General features: G+C 43.3%; 1 protein-coding gene across 1 annotated transcript in view; it reads right to left on the bottom strand.

Annotated features, from left to right (window-relative positions):
• The window catches only part of VPS53 (VPS53, GARP complex subunit), a 65,165-nt gene that overhangs the window by 18,739 nt on the left and 25,414 nt on the right, over positions 1 to 21,012 (bottom strand). The window contains exons 8-16 of the mRNA XM_026861459.1: positions 20,417 to 20,560; positions 19,146 to 19,288; positions 18,334 to 18,475; positions 16,662 to 16,763; positions 13,166 to 13,260; positions 7,952 to 8,194; positions 6,370 to 6,517; positions 5,353 to 5,435; positions 1,609 to 1,687 (exon numbers count right to left, since the gene is read on the bottom strand). Coding sequence (XP_026717260.1) covers positions 1,609 to 1,687; positions 5,353 to 5,435; positions 6,370 to 6,517; positions 7,952 to 8,194; positions 13,166 to 13,260; positions 16,662 to 16,763; positions 18,334 to 18,475; positions 19,146 to 19,288; positions 20,417 to 20,560 — 1,179 coding nt within the window. The remainder of the gene's footprint in view (positions 1 to 1,608; positions 1,688 to 5,352; positions 5,436 to 6,369; positions 6,518 to 7,951; positions 8,195 to 13,165; positions 13,261 to 16,661; positions 16,764 to 18,333; positions 18,476 to 19,145; positions 19,289 to 20,416; positions 20,561 to 21,012) is intronic.

Raw genomic sequence — 21,012 nt, forward strand, 5'->3', positions numbered from 1 at the left:
ATTTCTTAATTTACCTCTATACTTACCGAACATTTTTGCAAGGCAAAAAAAAAAAAAAGTCAGACTCCAACAAAGGACTGGGAATGCTGAATCTTGGAGGACACCAGAGTGAAGTAAATGAAAAGAAGCGAAACAAAGAAGAGCCCTAATGGAGTAGGGGTGTTGAGATACACATGCCTTTCCCAGTGCAGGAAAATTGGAATGGATCAGGCACACAGTCTATTCCTTTAATAAAGACTGAAATTTTACACATCCTAATACTAACTCTGTGTTTAAATAATTATATCCATTTCTTATTCAACTGTCAGAGTAATAACCCAGCCCTGAAGGAAACGGAGGAGGAGGGTGAAGGAAAAAAAAAATCTCTTGCACCAAACCCAGGTCTAGTAAAAAAATCACATAAAAGTGACTGTGTCTGATGCAAATAGTGGAATGTGTGCACGAGTGACAAGTATTTATTTAGCTAATTTCATAACACTTAACTTGTTTATATATCATCAGTCCCATCACATGTGTTGCATTTTACCAGTGTTCCAAAGACAAAAATAAATGGCCTACCAGCTGCTGCTTTCTCAAGGTTGTGGTTTACTTGGGTATAAACAGTCAGAGCTAAGTGATTCAAATACTACTATGCTACGTAGGTTCAGGAGATCTAAGGAACTGACATGGCACACACACAACACCTGAAGTGCCGAGCCCTTCCTAATGGTGCTATTTTACTGGGGGGGGAGGAAAAAAAAAAAAATCCCCTTTTCATTTGGAACATGTACAAGCTCTATTACCAGCTGCATTCCACTTCAAATATTAGCTGGGGGTGGTGGGGCTAGTTACAGCTGGAACACATCATAAAGCAGAAAGCTATTAAAATTCATGGCAGCAAGACAGTGTGTTGATCCTACAGAAATGGAGCTCTATGTTTAATATTTCTAATTAAAAAAAAATAGTTCAATCCACTTTTGTTGTCTTCACCTCTGTCTAAAGCAGTCTGGGTTTTTACAATACTTTGGCAAGAAAACACAGCTCTGCGTTTCAAACGTATAAAAGCCAGCAGTGTAACTGCAACAAAATCCTTAAGCACAGATCATATGGGCCTCTCTAGGAACAGCTCCATATGTCCTCGAGAGGATCACAGAAGCAATAGGGCTCAATCTCAATTCCATATTACCCTTTGAGTACCTCCATTTAACAGCCACAAACAAGCTGGCTAGTAAAAACTCCTTGTCAAAGAAAAAAAGAGGATAGAAAATGAGAAGGTGTATTTGAAATTTCATGCTAACAAAACTTTTCCCAATTTTAAAGGCTCTCGCTGGCATTAGGAGCGAAAAGAGAAAGCTCTGTGTACTTGCAGAAAGTATTTCATTGTCTGTGTGTTTTAATGAGCTGCAAAAGAGGAAAAGCTCTAATCTGAACGACAGGAGGTTTTGGGGTGAAGGATGTATTTATAACTAGAGCAACTGCTGCTCTAAGAAGCAAGAAGAAATCAATAGACGGCTAAGTCTCAAGGCAGCATAAAGGGAAATGTCAATAGTGAAATCAAGCAATCAAAGCAAACAAGAACTCCACGTGGATCTTAAGGCTCCCTCTTCCCAAAACAAATCCATCCCCTACCTTGCTCATAGCAGTCAGGGCAGGGTCACAGGCTGCATCCAGGTCCTGCACTAACAGCTGTATGCTGTTGGAGATCACACTGCAAAAAACATCAAGTGCGAGTTTTAGAATTGTACTCGGCAACACAGTGCCAGAACTGGCTTATTTGACTGTGAAAGGAGGAAAATCATCTACGAGCCGACAGTGGAGTTATGCTGTGAGTACACACGGCTAAAACTTGTACTGAAAAGAAGCTGGGAAGTTCTGCATGCTGCTCATCGGGGAGCGACACAAAGGGCTTTGGTGTACAGAGGACATTGTTACAGTTGAGCTTTCTCTGTTTTGACACATAGAGGGGCTGGAGATCAAAGGTGTCAGATGGGGTAACCCCTCCACCTTTGCATCAGGAAGGGGAGAAACCCCTGAGTACCGAGCCCAGACTGAGATTTGGCTTCACATTTAATCCAGTCTGCATAAAACTAACATTTTATCATCTCTCCACTCATTCACAGGCAGTGCTCTACTTTTCACAGAAACTTGCAAAGAGGATTTTAAAAAGTACATCTGTATGAGTTCTGAACGTGTCTCCCATCCGAGAAGATCAAGGCAGATGTCTTATTTACATTACATCTAGGACTGCCGCCATCCATTGTTTGAGTTTCTCAGAGACACACACCAGACTAAAACACACATTAGTCAAACACATTTCCATCCCTCCTTTTTTTTTTTTTTTCCCCCCAAACAGCATGATATTGCTTAGAGACATATTTGATGGCACCATATTACAATGTGCATAAAGGTGCAAATGATCCTAAAACAACAGCTGAGAAACACTGTCTGCAGCATCTCAGACCACCCTCAAGGGCACATAACCCAGTACTCACATTACAGACAACTTCTAGAAGTAATAAGGGACTGTGTTTCACTAAGTAAGTGCAGTTTTAAAAACAACGTAAACTTTAAATCTGCCACAGATGCCTGTTTACAACTTTGGGAATATATATGTAAGGACTGGATTTTACTTTTGGTCTTTCTCATGATGGTGGCACAGATGGAAATCGTAGATCTACAAGAAATCTGACCAATGCTTCCTCAAGCCATCCTTCCTCCCCCTCATCTTCTTTGTGAGGTTCTGGGTACTAGTCTGGAGTTCATTATTCAAAATATTTTTAAGTGTCCACCTCCTCATCGAGATACGGTATCACCTACTCTGAATTCTGCTGCTGGGCTGTGGGTGTCTAGACAACCTTCACAGAGGTTGTCTAGACCCTTTCCTACAGCTCTAGCACATAAAGACTGGAATGGGATGCCAAGTAAAAGACTGTTCCTTCAAGAGCAATTAATTTGTTTGTAAAGGCAAACTCATCCAAAATTTGTTGGAAAAATTAGCATGGAAGGTGAAGTGACTACAGGCTTCGAGTTACGTGATCCGAAACTTGCACTGGGATAAAAAAAAAGCCTGTGACCACTTCTGCTGGTGCCTCTGCTTCTGCTGGGCACTACAGGATTTAGTCCCTCTGGGGATTTCACCAGCTCAAGCAAGGCCAAGGGAGCCAAACTTGAATAACCATCTCTTGGGCACGGCTGACTGCTGCAGGGTGGCTGCTGCCAGTGACCCGTAGGAAAGACTTGTGGTTCAGCACCAAAACGAAACACAACCCTCTCAGTGGAAGGAAAGCAACTTCATCACTAGTCCCCACACGTCAGGAGCCTGGGTCACCACGTACAGCTCTCACCTAAGAGCCACAAGACTGCAAACAGGGAGAGAAACCCATCTGTCTACAAATTATTCAAAAGAAACACCTGCTGTAGAGGGGTAACGGTGCAGCAAGAGGCGCGTTGCCAACACAAAGCGTTATGACGTGCCAAGGGGGCTTGGATCCTCACACAGAACCGTCTAGGTTGGAAAAGACCTTGAAGATCATCCAGTCCAACCATTTACCTAGCATTTGACAGTCCCTCAAATCTTTGCCCCAGGCAGCACCTAACAGTACTTCAGCAGCAGTTAGTGAATCCTCATACAATCCCTGACAGATGCACAGAAGGTGACAGACTGAGCAGCTGAGGCTGTAAATGAGCAGTATAGTTCTAGTATGGCAAGTTCTCACTATAGTTACCTCAATGCTTCAGGCCTTCAAGGGGTCTCTGAACGCTGCCCATAATCTCACAACAGATCTACGGGGCAGGGGGTGGGAATCATGAATTTCTGGATTTACATTAACAATATTCCTTCTGTTGTGCTTCAGGAAGAGCTCATTATTTTTCCCACATTTCTTAAAGACAATGCTTAGTCACCCCAGGGGTAAACCCATTCCGAGTCGATTGCTTTATACACATTCGGGGTGGTTCTGTGCTCTCTGTGAAGGAAGAAACACTTTCCAGAGTGTGTAGGCAGCAACGTTTTATCACTTTCCTTATGACCGTGCCGAACAAGACATCAAATCCCAGAAGAAACAACTTGTTTGATGTTGAATGAGCAAATGCCAGAGAGGTTTATAGCTACAACTTACACTGACAGAAGACTGGACAAAGCTCTATACTGGAACAGACTGAAAGTCAATTAAAAAGCCTTTGTTACAAGATACATCAGGCCTGTCAGTTTAACTTTAAAGCTGTCCAAAACAGCAAATGTGAACTATACATTTAAACAATTTCCAAAACACATCATATTGGCTGCCTACGACCAACCACCTCGTCAGTCAGCCACTGTGGAAACTGAGCAGCAAGTCAGTGTCGCTGGCTCCTGCCAGACAGGTCACAAGAAAACACAAAGCTCAACCTGTCCATGTCAAGAAAATCCCATCATATGGCGTATTTTATTTCTACGCCCTAGCCACCTTGCTTGCTTTGGCTTAGCAGATACAGCAACCCTAGCTTTTGGTCAGGGACTCACTCTTAAAAAGGCCTGAGAAATATCTACAAGGAAGGGAGTCTCTGCAGCCTGGAATGGAGCCCGAGACCACGTGAAAAACCTGGATGGAGATTCAGTGGGATCCTGCCCACTGGAGCAAGAGAGAAGGAATCACAGGAAGGAAGCCTTCTGAAAAAAATCTTATTGCTATCTGGGCTGAATCTTAGTTTTAGGGAGAAGGAGAGCTGGTGATAGGGATTATTTTCACAGCTTTGCCAAGGTTTTCTTTTGTCTGATGTGAGGTGAAACAATTATTTTTTTGCCTCGATTTCCTTCTGAAAAAATATTCAATCTGTCAGTGGTGGAGAGGATGTTAGAGGGGAATATTTTTAGCATCATTATGTGAAAAGTTATTTTAATGAATGATAATCTTCTCTCAATTATAATCCCCAAATATAAGATTGGATCGGTCTTTTATGTCATCTGAAATGGGGTTTGTTCATACTGACAAGGCTGCTGATTAACAGTGGGAAGTTAAAGCAGGAAGGAACGTACTGAAATAGCTTCCTTTCTTGAAATGTAACAGCCACCTCACAGAGCTGCCAAGATGCAAATGATGTTTCAAATGGAAACTCACTATTTCCTTTCCCCTTTCCAGTGCTCTTGTTCCTTTGGCTAGGACGATGGGGAACAACTACATTTAAAGTCTGTACTAGTGCTGCTCTTGGACTAGCTGAAGGATGACCATTCCTTCACCAGGGAAATGCCTATGCCTAGGCTGCGTGTCTGGGTGGGTCCTACTGCTGGCTGGGTCCTAAGACACTGGGATCTTGGACTTGCATTACTCCAGCACCATCTGGCTGACAAACTAGGATGTTTGATATATTCTGGGAGGATACATCTGCTGAACATACATGCTGAAAGTGTCCATCTCTCCTGTCAGGTTGATTCGCTCCACTAGACTTGCATCCACTTTTTCTTTGAGTTTCTCTTCCAACTGTTAGGAAACAAAACAAGCAGCAGAAAGATCAGATTTTTTAATTGAAATGACAGTTCTTGAAAACTTATGTCCTGTAAAAGTCAACTTCTTAAAACCTAATCTGTGCCTAGGCTATATCCAAAACTCAGTCAGTGAACACTGGAAATCTCTCCCTGTCGGACACCGTAGACATCCTGATCTGCCAGGACGGCCTATGGTGACACGGTGTCCTCAAGCAAGTAACCTCCAAGGTCATATATGTAACTCCAGTATGACATGGTAACGTACTAGCTTAACACCCTGGCACCTGTCCTGCTAGTAAATACATTTTCTAACACCCTGTCTGTGCCCAAACTGCAGAGGAGGATTGTCAGTTCTAGTTGGGCAAACATCACTGCTCATCTCCTAACCCATGGCATCTGGAAAGCACCTGAATGTAAGGGGCACTGTGGCTGAAAAGCACATCAGCACAAACACCTTCTCTCCTCACTCTACCTTTGCCCCAATATTTCATGCAAGTGTTTTTCCAAACCTATTCTGAATTACCGTTTTTCTTGTTTTTATAAAAGGGAGATCATGAACCATGAGAAGAATTATTTTTTTTTTTTTAAATAAAAAATTTGGCTCCAAATCCAAAACAAATTGCGTAACAAGTATAAAAGGACAGCATCCAAAACTGATGCTGCAAAGCAGGATTTACAAGCAAATGACTTTTCTCAGGTAGAAACAGCAAAATCAATACTTCTCTTTTCTTGAAATATAGATTTAATAATGTAGAGCTCAATAATCAACGGGACACTATGAGTAGCGGACACTACTATGGATGTTTCAGTACTTCTGACTCTTCCATCCTGCACAGCAGCCCACCCCTGGAGAGGGAGCAGCACAGCATCTCGTGACAGAAGAGGGGCCACTGCTGGGTGCCCCCTCAGAGATGCAGTAGAGAACTCACCTGCTGGGTGGTCGCCAAGCAATACTCTGCAGTACTAAGGATGCTGCAAATGAGGCAGAGTTCTTCTAAAGTAAACTTAGCCACTTCAGAGCCTTCCTTTTCTTTCAGCAAACTAGTGATGGTGAGTCCACCACTGCTACTAGTCGTCCTGGAAAAAAACAGACAAAACCCCTAAGGTTTTCAGGTGTACAGACACAGACATTGCAAAATGACTGCTACATTTCAATGCCATAAAGAGCCTTTATGACCACAAAGTCCAAATGCCCTGTGCAACACAGGTCAGTGTCATTCTACATCAAGCACACAACTGCTATTTTGATTAAGGGACATCTTCTAGAAAGACAAACAGAACTTTGTATCACATCTTCAGGCAAAGGGTAACTCACTTATGCACAACGTGGTAGATTAGGATGCAAGTGGAATGCAGCCTTCCCCAGCTAGCTTCACCTTCACTGCCAGTTACTCAAAATCTAATTAAAGATTACAGACAAATCTCTGTAACTATCAGGCAGCTTGTCATATTTATCTTCTCAGTCTTAAACAGATGTCAACATGCGTTGGAAACTTTGCTAACCTGTTTGAAAAACTGATCATATCAACGCAGTAAATTATAGAAGATGTGGCTTCTTTCCACCGTCTTCCAGTGATTAACGACTGTGTATCAACAAAGGACTCAGAACAGTTTAGAGTCAGGAAATTCCCTACCTCTTGAGTCTTTATAATCCAAATCCATTAAAAAAATAGGACAGTGATATTTATCTTGGACAGCAAAAATGGAGCACACAAAAAAATGTGTATAAAGAATGCAACTGAGGTCTGATGGAGAATGCACATTAAATTTATCTTTCCACTTGTCTGGATGGAACCCTCTCCCCTTCCATCTGTAAAAGATTTTACTGGTTTCAGAAATTCATTCTGCTGCTCCCAGGTTTACAGGGGAAACAAACAGCATACAAAATTACCTGTACTTAAGGCTGGCAAAGTAAGGAGCTCCTTTAGCCTGTATGCTTACCCACACTGGTGCAAAACCAGAATGATTTCCTTTATTTTCACTGCATTTACTTCTACGTATTTTATTCATACATATATAAAATGTTACAGAGCAGGGGAAGATGCAGGTAAGCACTTCAGCATCACACAAATAAACCACCTTTGTTATAAATAATATGTATACTGTTGAGCCAAGGCAGCTAAGAAACACAGTATGACCGTTACCCAAGTGGCAGGGTAAGTGCAATTTTGAAAGCCAGACCTCTCTGAAGAGACTTGGGCTGGCATTTCAAATGGAACTTCAAGAAACTGTAAATCTGACTGCTAACCAAAGCCAAATATGAAGCTATCCTCCAGGGGCCCTTAAAAGAAAAACAATGCCGTGACTGTCTATTTGTTTCTCACTGCCACGAACTGAACTTTTGAGAAAATCGTGAAGTAAATGCAGTCATATTGCTGCTACGTGGTTTCTTTGACAGGGAAACATTAAGTGTTCGCAAATATATATTTATTAATTATCTTTACAAAGCATCTGCTCCTCACTGGAATGTCTCACCAGACAGCACTGCAGCATTTGGGAAGCAAAACTCACTTGGGCAGGTTTCCAGAGAGAATTTTCCAGGCGTATTCCCGAAGGTACTTCTGGAATATGGTGGTCAGGGCTATCATCGGCTCGCCGGTGCTGAGCTGGGAGCACTGCACCATGCACTTTTTGTAGTACACAAAAAGGTCAGCGCAGCTGGGCAGGACGGCTCCTCCCTCATCCACGTTGGGCTTGGGAGGACCTTGAGCCTTGAAGTCAGCCACAAACCTGTCAATCAGTTCACCGAGATTTCTGATGGCGGAAACAAGAGAAAGGTATTTTAGTATGTTGGGGGAGGAAATGGAGGGAAGAGAGAGAATAATGCTTAAAACCAGATGCCCTGTCTTGTGACACCAGCAACACATTCATATTTTAGCAGTTGGGTATTCCAGCCTTTTCTTATCTCCGCCCTCTCAGCACAAATCTCATACAATAACGAGGACTGGACCAACCGGTAACGACCTTTCGTACTCAAGACTTTTAGTGGCAGCTTCAATCTGTTCTCCAGTCACATATAAAAGCTTGCAAGTCTGCCAGGACTAGGTTCAGCATATTTGATGCAAGTGCATAAAGCGTATGCTCAAATTTCATTCCTGGCACCAGCAAAAGTAACAGTCGGGCTTCCCATATCAGCGGCCTCCGGAGCAGACCTCAGGGAATATGGCTTTTAAAGGGATGTGCTCAAAATGCTGTGCCATTTGCCATTTCTTGGTCCCATTTGGATACCACCTGGTTTTGCACAACTTCACACATCCTTTAAAGAAGTTTTATTTAGCATGAGCGCAAAGTGCACTTCCTACTTAAACTCTTTTTAAAAGCACAAAAAGCCCTCCTATTGTCTCTAGTGATTCATTATAACCTGGTCTTTACTCAAATATTTCAGTCTTTAGGCAACAATAAACTTCACTCCACCGTTCCATCACGACAAAAAGGCTTTTTAGCATGGCAGAGAGCCAGAACCATCAATACAGAACCAAAGAAGTTCTCTGATCATGGGGAGTTCCTCTGGTCCTACTCCTCCTGAGACAGCACATCCGTGTCAGGAACCAGAACCAGCTCTCCTGACACCGGAGCTCAGCTAAGTGGAATAACCTTTGCCAGATGGACTAAATTACAGCAATAAACCTCCTCCCCCAGACACACAAATACACACAACCTTCCACAAGGAAGTTCAGCTTTTGAGGAATATATAGGCATTTCAGCTGACAGAAGGGCACTCTGCTGACCAAAAGGAGTTATGAAATTCCTGAATTTTATACTCCCGTTTTCACTACGGACCTCCCCCAGCTTCCCCCCTCCCTCGGTACAGCCATCACCTCTCTCACTACTGAGGGTGCAACGGCTGTGCCATGCCATGATTCAGGGTCCTTAAGTGGAAAGACAAATCTTAGAAGGAGAACGGGAGAAGAAAGAACTTGAACTGTTACTCCAGCAAGAAACTAAACATTCATTAAAAAAAATAAGGCATTACTTTATAGTTAATATATTATTTTTCAGGAACAGATTTATTTGACGGAATTGCAATGCTGTCCATACAAAGAAAAAAAAAATCTTCTTTAAAAGCCCATCAAAGAGTTTCAACTTGAAATGTTCTGCTGGTCTTAGGCCAACCCACAGGGCACCCAGCATGACACGAGAGTTCATGCAGAGACGGCATGAGTGTCTTCTGGGATGGGTACAGCCAGCACAGTGGCTGAGACTCTTCAGTACGTCCTCACTTACCTCTGCCAGTGAAAGGGGAAAAAGCCCCACCAACAATGAAAACTTTGCCCCAGTTTCTGTCCTTTCTTTCTTTTCCTCTCGCGAAAAAGAAAAACCACTCTGATTCCAGTTTACCAAAGAACCCACAACACCTCGCAAGTGGAGAAGTGACCTGGCTCTTTCCTGATAAACTTATAGATGGCTGCACCCAAATGGATGAGCTGCTACCGTGGATGATCCACCAGGCCAAACTAATCTACAGAAACGTGCTTGCAATATCAGGGCTTTAAATCATGAAGCAAAGCTCTTTGGCTTAAGCTAGGCTCATAGGTTATTGCAAAGACAAGTAGCCCCTTTTTTCACGCCTATTGCTCGCTGCTTTGAATATTTTACATAGCTCTGATTCCACAGATACAAACAATTCCTCGGCTTTATTACAAGAACTGTAAAAACATCAGGCTGCTCAACTGATGTGATAAATCTCTACGCTGGCACGAGCGATTGAACGCTGAACCGAAGCACTGATTGTATTTGACCACAGTGAAGCAAAATACACCAATACACCTCTCCCCGAAGCTGCAGGAGAGCCAAACAGATGGCTGCTGCAGGAGGGCTCACACGTGCTGCAAGCTGCGGTGTTCCTTCAGCTTCTCAAGTAAAGTAGATGTGGACGTGGCTTCCTCCATGTCAAAAGTCCCACTAAATTAAGCAGCTGCATTTCCATCTGCGCTTTGCACCATCTGGGCAACAAAGTGGAGCTTTCTTAGCATTCACCAGCCACTTTTTTTCTTTTTTTTTTTTTCTCTCTCAAGTCTCAGGACGCAGTGAGGAATGTCAATGGCTTTTGTTTCTTTATGCTTACTCCACATGTTCTCCTCCGAGGCAAAGTGAAACGCATCCACATTTTCCTGGCCCCCCCAAGGTCCATGCAGCTGGGATGCATGAACAAATGCAGCTGTCCAAAAGAGGTGGGAGAGCAGCACTACAGCTTCATGCTCGTCCTGATTCTAACCCGGACAAACTGCCTGTCACAGGCAGGCCGTGAGGCTGCTCATATTACAGCACAGGACTGATACAAGCAAAACATCAGGATATTGTGCACTAAGGCAACTAATGTATTATTAAAGTTCACCTCCAATGATGTCAATCACAGTGGTCTCAGCTGCCCAAATACAACACGAAGGCTAACAACCTTTGTGTGGTACACTGGGAGCACAAAGAATTCGGCAGAAAAAGCTACTGGGAGATGAAACATGAAGAAGGCAGGAGAGCTACAGAAAACGAACATTTTCTCTATGGACTCTGCAAAAAAAAAATCCAAGAAAATTATCTGGTAGCGCAGATGTCATATCTCCTCAGTAGTATTTATTGGGAGCAAGAACTTTCCAAATCTAACCAAGAGAAAATATGAAATGAAATCATATAAAGGGAATTTTATTCTGGTTCTGGAATCCTTTCATTCCTATATTCCTCTTCCTTTTTTCTTTCACTCAACCTATTCAGTGTTTTTTTTCTGCATCTTGGCAATCACGAGAAGAACCAGACAACTCCTCCGCAGTGTGAGAGAAGAACACGGTGCATAGTAAGTCAGCCTGTTTAGTGATGTGAACAGTTGGTATCTGTTGGGCACTGGGGAAGGGCAATGGCACTGAGACACCGGGACACTGTAGGATAATTTCCATGGAATTCATGGAGGCCACAGACATAAAGACAAAGTGTCAGTTTTCAGAACAATCTGAACGCACACGTGAATTTTAGCACACTTAACCACGGCTCTGCATGATCTCAGAACTGCAGACCTGACAGAGCTCTTCCTTCGCTCCAGCAGAACAGCTTAGCTCACACGTGTATGCTCCCGTTGCTCCAACGGACCACAAAGAAGAGCTCAAGACATGTCCCAAAGGGGCAGAAATGAAATCTGCTTCGCTGTTAAGAAATCTGATATTTACACTGCAGCTAAGGGTGGAAAGCAGCATCTTTAAAGTCTTTCTTTCAGGTGTCTCCTCTTAAATTGCTACAGATTTTGGCACTGTGTTTCTTTAAATGGGTATGGAAACAATTTTTCAGGAGAAAAGGTCCAGGCTGCTTTCCGCCACAGACTTAAGGCAATGATGAGCAAAACTGTCATGTTAATCTTCCTATTCAGAGCCCAAACATACAATTAATTATCTAAGCAACTCCTCATTTTCAGACATCAGCAGCAGATTACTCAAAAGTTCAATCAAAGGGGGAAGAGGAGAGAAAATCATAAAGGAAAGCAAATTTTGGCAGACAGAGGCAGCATGGGGAATACTGTGGCAGTTTTTCTTTGAACTCCTTGCAGCTTGTGGCTATAAAGCTAATATAAAACATCTCAGGATTGTAAAGGAAAAAAAAAAAAAAAAGCAACTGAAAGGGCTAGGAGCACAGTGGGGTAGAATTACCTAAACGGGGATTAAAATGGCCCCCAGTGAGAAGGGGAGAAATATTCAAACAAGTTAGTGCTCAGTTGGCTGAAGGCAGGGGGGGAAATCTGCTTCCCTTTGTTACACTGCAGAGCGGAACCTAAACCCAGCGTGACCGACCATTGTGCAAGGTTTAATTTATTTATTTTTCTTTAAGCATAAAAGGTCGATGGGACATGGGAAAGCTTTTTCAAGGTGGCTATCTTGGAGTTTGGACAAAATCAGGACACCACAAGCCTCGAGTTATGCACTCTCTGCTGTGTAAGTCTTTGGAAGACAGAAAGGCAGAGACAGATGAGTTACACGAGGCAGGTACCTTTCTCCTTTCTAGCCACTAACCTGCACTAAAAGACTGTATTGAACCTTTTTCAACTACCTCCTCTCCCAGCTGGCACTGCAGTTGATAGAAAGATGTTATTTGAACCCTGGTGTGAAACAAGATGCACAAGAAAGTATGACAAGAGCTCTAAAAACTTCTCAGAGCAATAAGCTGAAAGCTCCTTTCATTTAAGTTATTTTGCTGCAAGTCAAAGAAGGGTTCCAGGGATTAAAGCCCCTGACAAAGCCCCAATCTGTGAGCGATGATAATGTTATCTTACAGCCAGCTCATCTACAGCAGCTTTCATCTAAGGATCTCAAATAACTTATTTCTATAAAGCAATCTTGAAACTCCTCTGCCATGAAGCCACATGTGTATTTTACAGAAAAAGCAAACCTACTATTTGTGGAAGACATGAGACGAAGGAAAGACATCCGTCTGCAGTGGGAATTGCAGAGGCAACAGAAGCAATTTCAGAAACACTAAGCCTCTTCCACAGAACGGCATCGGGCATCATTCCTGCAGGCCTTTGAAATTACAGATGAAACCAGCACCCACAGCCCTCAACACTCATTTTTGCCCAAGCAAAGGTCCCACTCATTCTAACTTTCCCGAACCATGAATACTCCTCCTGATGAAATGAGACAGCAGACTTTCAAGAAATTAATTTGCAGCAGCTCGAGTACAGAATCTAGCACAACCCAACTGTAATACACATTCAAAAGCAAACAAACCCAAAAGAGCATGCTGGTTACTCACTTGTCTTGGGACTCAATATACACATAAAGGTGAGGTTCAAAGCACTTGGAAACAATGCCATGAAAAGGATTGTCAGGGACCTTTGGCTTCTTTGGCTGTAAGAAAATATTTAGAGTGTTGGTTTCGCTGTAAGACCTAGAAGAAACAGTAATGCAACAGCACAGGAGGATCTAAGTCTTTCGAAATATTATGACACAAAAATTTGCTGTCAAATAATTGAAGGCTTATAATTGACAGTATATAGGGGGTCAGTATGTCTGAGTCTTCAGTTTCTCTTACAGAGCTGTTAGTATTCCAAGGAATTATCTTTTCACACGTAAAATATTCTTATCCTTAAAGAGAAGGCCGCTCCACACTAAGAGATTTCAGTAAAAGAATCTTAATGCAGTTTGTAAATAAAACCTTGCTGAACCCTTTGAACATTAACAAGACTCCACTAGTCACCTCTGAAATGAAATGCAGTAGTTATTTAGAAGCAACATTGAAAAATCCCTACGTTTTAGAACATTAAAGATAATAACTCAAAGTTACAGACTTCATCTGGATGATTTTTATTAAGATAAACAGCACGTAATTACTGGAGGAGCTGGAATTATACAGAAAACATTACAGGACTGCTTTCACTGAGAGACATGTTTCCGGGGATGCAAAGACTTCTATTTTAAAATCACATTTAGAGCATTAAGCACATATGCCATTGGAGAGTCATCCTGTTTACTCTCATTTTAATTTGGTACTGGCCAAGCACATCTCACTGAAACCACTAGGGCTACTGAAATACTTAAATTTTTGCACGTTTAAGTACTAGGCTGGGTGAGGCCTTCAAGCTCATCTTTGTCTTACAGTTATATTTTAAATATTTTGGTTTTTTACTGACAGACAGTATTTCTTGTTGCTTGCTGGCAAGCTGACAATTTTTCACTGCCTGCAAAGAGGGCTGCAGTGACTCTGGAATGGAATTCTTGCCTCTCTCTGCAAAAAGCCAGGATCAGCTCCCAGCCAATAAAGATATGAATTTTTCCAGTTGAAATTTTTTTTTTTAGCATAAGAAAAGCAAAACAAGAGAGCCTAAAGGACATACTCTCCTAAATGACAGAGGAGGTGGCACAAAGTCATTTGCAGAAATAGCAAAGAATGACAAGGCAAGCATTTCTGAAGTGTTCTCAGAAATAATTAAGACTTAAAGACACAATGAATACTAACATAGGGCTGCAAACCTAAAGTGAGCAAACGGTTTTATGGAGACCAGACCACCTCTACGAGACTGGCTTCATTCACCTTCTAAGAGCATGACTGGAGAATGTAAGTTTTTACAGCTTTGGGAGAGAGCCACTACCCAGCATTCTCCATCCCAGCCCCTTTGCCAGTGCCTGCCCTTTTCTGCCGGATGCACACGCTCATCGGAGCTGGGAGGAAAACAATAGGTGGTAATTACAGAAACCTTCCAGTGGCCAAGTCTCCGGGATGGCAGCACCAACACAAGGTTGCAGATTCATGATGTTTACGATTTACCAGGCTGGAAGAGCCAGCTCCTAACACAGGACTGGTTTTCTGTGTGTGCGCGTGTGTCTTTGCATCATGCTGCTCCCAGCATGTCTGGTGGAGGGAATACTAAATCTTTTAACAGTAGCACTGAAGCTGTATTTCTGAGTGTGCAATCCTGTCCAAAAGCTGCAGATGTTTAAGCTATTTCCTCCTTGAGTTTGATGGAAATAATAAAAGGTTACTGTTGTCACAGTAAGGAGGTCTGCAGCTGGCTCAGTTTCCTTTCATTACTATCCAAAGTAAACAGATTAAAATGAACTGCTAGGATCACTAAAAGAGGTTCTTTTTTAACATGGATTCCCTCCCACCCCAACTCTTGTGCTCCCTCTTACACTCACAAGTGCTTGAATTCTCAGGACTAGTGTCTTGGAAGAGCTTTACCACTCAAAACTCTTCATCTTCAACCTTCCTGTCCTCTCTCTTCTTCAGCTAGTGACAGAAGATGAGATCTCCAACATGAACTTGTTGGCACCTGAAACTGAAATACTGGGGCTTGCGGGGGCTCCCATTTGGCAGACAGGTGCCGCAGCTGCCCTTGAAGCAGATCCCAGCACCGCGTTGTGAGCATAACAGAGGGCGTAGCCAGAAAGAGAGGGCAACCTCACCACAAACAGCCTTTCAAGGGGTAGCTCAATGATGGCTTCGTACCAGCCTCCCCACGTACAAGGAGCAGAGCTGTTTCTTTCTCAGAAGCGCCTGAACTGTTTCTGGTCAGGGCAGTGCATGCTACTGTTCACTAAAACCAGCCCTAAACAGCCTAAAAAGGCTTTGCCATTTATCCCTTCACCTGCCTTCCAGCACTACTGACTTCTCCAAGGGTGTCCTCTCAGCCCAGCACTGCACATCAGATCCAACCTTCCCCCAGCCATTAGAGAGAGGGGAAAGCAAGCTCTTCACAAAAAATACACCACACAGGATGTCCCTGCAAGTTCCCAAGTCTTTGTCTTCTAGATCACTGATAAAGTCCGGCCAAAACCAACTGTCCGAGTCGAATTTTAATGGAAAGAGCAAAACTTTGCTTAATCATTCTATTTTGGGACTTCTGCTGCGGGTGGAAGGCAGAGGGCTGCCCTGCTCGTGTGAAAATCTGGAGGGGATGCAGCGCACCAAACTGCACTAGTGGAGAGCAACCACCCCACAAACTCCACAGGGCCCTGGTCACCCCTCAGGATACCACCCGTAGATGGCCCATGTACCGGGCTGCAAACTCCCTGAACAAATCGAGGGTAGTTCCCTCTTCAAGACACTTACAGCAAAATGCTTAGAAAACATCCGTTTGGTGAGTAAAAAAAAATATAGGGCTCACAGGCTTTGATATTGGTGCCAATTAAAACAATTGCGTTTATTCTTCACTCCTTTAGTGTTTGCAGAGGGCTTTGGAAACCCAGTGCTTTTACAAGTGGTTAGGTGTCGCCTGCTTTGCAGAGGCAACGGATGAAAAGCACTATAGAGATAAAAATCCCAGAAGTAATATATTTGGAGTGAAAATCTAAAACTGACACTTGAAAGTTCAATGAGCTGCCTGGTGACTCCAGACTTTAGCTTGCTTGGCTGACAAGGTAAAAAATATGAATTGCAACTGCTTGTGGGAGCTTCTTCTGGGATCTGAAAACCCAACTAAGCTAGTTCATCTTTCTTTGACAGAAATCCTTTAGTTACTTTTGAGCTGTTGCTGCATGGGCTAGAACAGAATCCAACTCACTCTCACGTGGCAGGATTGTCTCCGCACTATTAACTGAAATAAAGATTGCTTTGGTTTCGGTGAAGTGAGCCAGAGCAAACCACGGTTGTACTGGGAGCCTGTATGCTGCACAGAGGATCAAAACGGCACTAAATTAATTGCTGTGAAAACAAACCTTTCAAATCAACATGATGGGAAAAGCTTAAGCACCACCAGAGATTCTGACACAGAGCCTGCCTCACTGACAACTGGAGAACTTCAAAGACTTACTTTGTCTGTGTCACTTTTCTCGATCACAATCTCATCTGTCTCTGTCCCAGCTTCATCCTCCAGAAATGGGTTGGTGGAGGGAAGTGCCACTTCTGGCTTTTTCTGTTAAAAAAAGAGGAAGCTCCTTAGAGAACAGTCTGCTTTTGTCCCCTCTGGCACACAGCTGCATCCACGTTTTGCTTTCCTAAGCCCTTCAAAGCACTGCACAGCAGTTTGTCCTCTCCAGGCACAGAGGTGACTGCAGAGTGCCCGGTGGTGCCTCTCCATCAGGGTGAGAGCACATTCCCTCCTACTGCTCTCGAGTCTGGTTCCCTCTCCACCAGCACACTCCATCTTCAGCACCCTCTCACAGCCTGCTCTGCTTGCACCCGGGCCCACCCGCTCTGCCTGAACCAGCCCTGGAAGGGGCTTTTTGATTAGTGCCAAATTTCCACCCTCTCAAACCACACACCCCCAAGCATGTGGTCTCCACCGAGAGGACCCGTGACAGCACAGCCCAGAACTCTGCTGCTGCAGTGAATCCTGCATTGCTGCTCCCACCAGACCGCTTGTCCTCACCATGCACTCACCAGATTGCCACTTATAATTACAGCCTTCATTTTGTGTATAAAACGGGTCAGATGATGACACCTAGAATGTTGTAGCCTCTAGACAGCTCAGAAAGGGGGAGACGATTTTCTTTTATTTCAAGCCACACCTACCCCTTCTGTTTTTTTTTTTCATTTATAACAGCTTCTGTGCCTACCTCTTCCAAAGCTAAAACAGCTCAGTGAAGCCAATTTCATTAAAGCTGCAAATTTCATATGAAATTTGTCGGAAAAATAAAGCCATATTCTTAAGAGATCTAAATTCAGCCAGGAGAAAAACCTTACAGGACTTCCCTTTTTAATTAGCAGCATCTACTGATCCACAGCAAATTATGAATGGGTCCATCAGGCTTGCCTCGTTGGGTGAATTATCACATCCAAGCAGGCTTCAACCCACCAACTGGACAGAGGAGCCAACCTCAAACCAGTGGCTTCTGAGCCACACGTGGACTTTGTGCTCCCAGGGCACTTAGCTGGCAGAGCTCCTGGCTGAGATTTCAGGCACAAAAAGCACAGAGATGATTCCAGAGATATTCACTGAGCTTTTGTCTAGGCTCTGCCTTTACAATCTACCAAACAACACACTGAAAAGTAAGAAGCTACCAATGCTCCTGCAAGTAAGACTAACCCAACAAACAATGTGGGATTGAAAGATGGTACCATGCGGTGAACATGTGGTAATGAGAAATGAAGAGAAAAGAGGACTTTTAGTTAAAATGTGTCATCGACATGCAGAGACCAAACATTATAATGCAGTCACCATGCCATAATTACTTTGTGGTTCTCCGTAGCAATGTGGCTTCAGTTGCAAACAGCACAGGGCTGAGGAGAACCCAAAAAGTACACAATCAGTGTTCTTTCCCTCCTGTGAGCCCTGGGCCATCCTCTCTACCGCAGCCTGCAAGAGCAAGAGTGACTATCCCAACTACAAGCCAGCAAGCACAGTCGCACTAAACACCCCGACCTGACAGAGGAGGCTGCAGGTGACACCTTTTGCAGTCTCCCTTTTCCGTAGCTGTGTGTGAGGGCTTTTTTCTCCCAAAGAAGCTGCCAAGTAAAGGGCTGCTCTTTAGAAATCCCCTTACCACTGTTCCATCAGCTAGAGTGCAACCTGAGAAGCGCTTAGCCAGAAGTCCTTCAAAGTTGGTTGTCCTCTGGATTGCAAATAAAAGCAATTTCACCTCAATCTCCTTCGCTCTTGTGCGCATTATCTTAGCGAGCTCTGTCCTGAAAGAGAGAGGGAGGGGAATAAAAAGAAAAAACAAACCCAAATGTGGTTTTCTATAAAGAGAAAGGTCTGAAACCTAATACTGGTAATTCAGTCTATGCCCCAGAGAGACTTCCATCACAAGATTCAAGCTAATTCCTAAGATGCTCTCTAACATCAAACTCCTTTACAGATCACGTTTCAAACACAACCACAGTTGTTTAGAGCTTTGTGGGTAACAGGACCCCAACTCCTAACAGCCAGCACACCACTGCAGCCAGGAAAGCCCACAGTATGAAACCTTGGGAAGCTCAGTGTCTCTGAACGGGGTCCCAGAACAAAGGCAATGGTGCTCCTGGGACTGCAGCTGGCACCTCCCTCTGGTCTGAGACAGTCACACCACAGTCAGCCCATGCTGTTAGAACTGGCCTCTAACATTACTGATTTCCACCTCTGTTACACTGAAAATGGATTTCCACATTATCTCACTCTGAAAAGTACATGTGTTTTTAGTGATACTTCTCAGGGTTTTCACTCTTTGCTTTTAATCATGGACAATTCTACACAGATATTTGAAGACTGTTGAAAGTCCTACGGATATACAAACAATTTGGCAAAAAGACAAGCCAATTTTTTGTTTTAAGGAAGGGGGCTCTGCTGGGAGGCATCATGAGCTCCCCAGAGGCTCACCTTGTGACGTGGCAGAATTCCACAGCGATGCGCTCCGTCATGCACCACTCCTGGGGGAACATGCGCCCGTACTTCTCCTCGTAGTCCACCAGCTGACGCTTTATCCAAGCGTAGCGCCTGTCGATCTTATCCAGCCAGGCCACCTGAGGAAGATGGAGAACAACATCTTTAACAGCAGCAGCTGCTAATATTCAGCCTGACTGCTTAACTGTGCTGCTGTAGCTTCGCAGAGCGGCTTGGGCTATCGATCAAAGCCAACCTGACCGCTATGAATAATACTTTGAATGCTAACAGTCATTCTTCAAAGTGCTTAAACTCATGCCAGACTGAAAACTCTATCTTTTAAGAGCGAGTTCTGTTGAAAACGAGGATAACAGTACTCCTAAATCACGTAGATACTATTGAAAACTCGATCCAGTAATAACTCATTTGATCCCACCCTCTTTGTTTCACAGAAAGAGAAATTAAAGTCAACAGTGGAACGAGAATGCAGGAATTCCTGAATTCTCACATTCAGCTGGTTTTCACACTCTGGGGACTGTGGACCCACAAACTTCTACAAGAATTCTTACAACATGAGCAGGATGGGATTTCTCCCCCCAGTATTAGTGTTTTCTGATCAAAAAGTAGAAAGGTTAATCCAAAAAACTGTGATGGAAAAATGCTATTCAGAATGAAGCATTTCAGCCTTTCTCTCCTCTTTGTCACAAACTGTCAAAATATCAAAACCGTTAAAATAAATTTTGATCCAAAGTTCGTTTTGTTTGGTTGTTGGCTTTTTTTTTTTTCCCCAAATCCAAGATGATTACAGTAAATTTTTAAAAAACTTGTTAGCATCAGGACAGGAAGTTTAAAAATTAGCTACAAAGATTAATGCACTTCCTGGAAATCCTTTTTCCATTTTAGGGTGGTTGGGTTTTTTTTTTTTGCCTGGGGGAAGGTATTGTTGTTTTTCAAAGATTTTTGGTTTGCAATTTTCAGAGTTTAATTTTTCAACTCTTTACAGGGCAAAAAGTATAACTAACATGAATTTATTTATTTACTCTGTGAGGGAAAAACATTTCCAGTGCTGATATCTGAAACTAAAATCTGAAACGGAAGGGAAGTTGTCCTGGCAGAGACAACACTGGCTCCCAACTCATCAGCCAGTCACTGCTCCTGAGCCCTCGGGTTAGAAACTCTTCACCACAGGAACCTGGGAAACGTGAACTTTGTGAACACCAGCAGAGCAAAATGCAAAATCCAAATGTAACTTGCTGAGCTTCCCTTACATCTTGATTTTCCTGGAAAAGGACCAGATACTCTGAGAGGTGTTGTTTAATAAATTTCTTGATGATTTCCTGTTTGATTCTGGGATCCAGGACATTGGCGACTAGACACGCATCACGTAGGACATTGCTGGGTCCACCAGGCCTCTGTCAAAATAAACAGGAACAAATAATTTAAGGTTAAATAGCTGAATGGGTGATCGGAAACTTTACTGCATCCAGGTTATCTTGGTTTTATCCTTTCCCATCATTCTCTTTCTGATGCTTCTGCTGCTACTTTTTATTATCACTTAGGCATCTGTTGGATGTAAACTGAGCTGCTTCTGTTTCACTGGCTGTAAAGTTGTTTTGCAGCTCAAGAGCCAGGAAGCTCCCTACCACAGAAGAGCAGGCAGCTCCATCTGCAGAAAGAGCCGTTGTCCCATCACTCCTGCAAGGCCTTTCATCAGCCCAGATATCCTGAGGAACAGCTAAGAGAAGTGGCTGACAAGCAGGACAAGCAAACCCCTTTTCTGCACAGTGTGTACCAATAGAGACCAACAGATGCTACTTTAAAGTGTTGCAGATTGATCATCTCTAGACTGCTTTTCCGCCCCCCC

Source organism: Athene cunicularia (genome assembly GCF_003259725.1).
Source record: "Athene cunicularia isolate RWA chromosome 19 unlocalized genomic scaffold, athCun1 chr19_part1, whole genome shotgun sequence".
In the NCBI taxonomy this organism is placed as follows: Eukaryota; Metazoa; Chordata; class Aves; order Strigiformes; family Strigidae; genus Athene; species Athene cunicularia.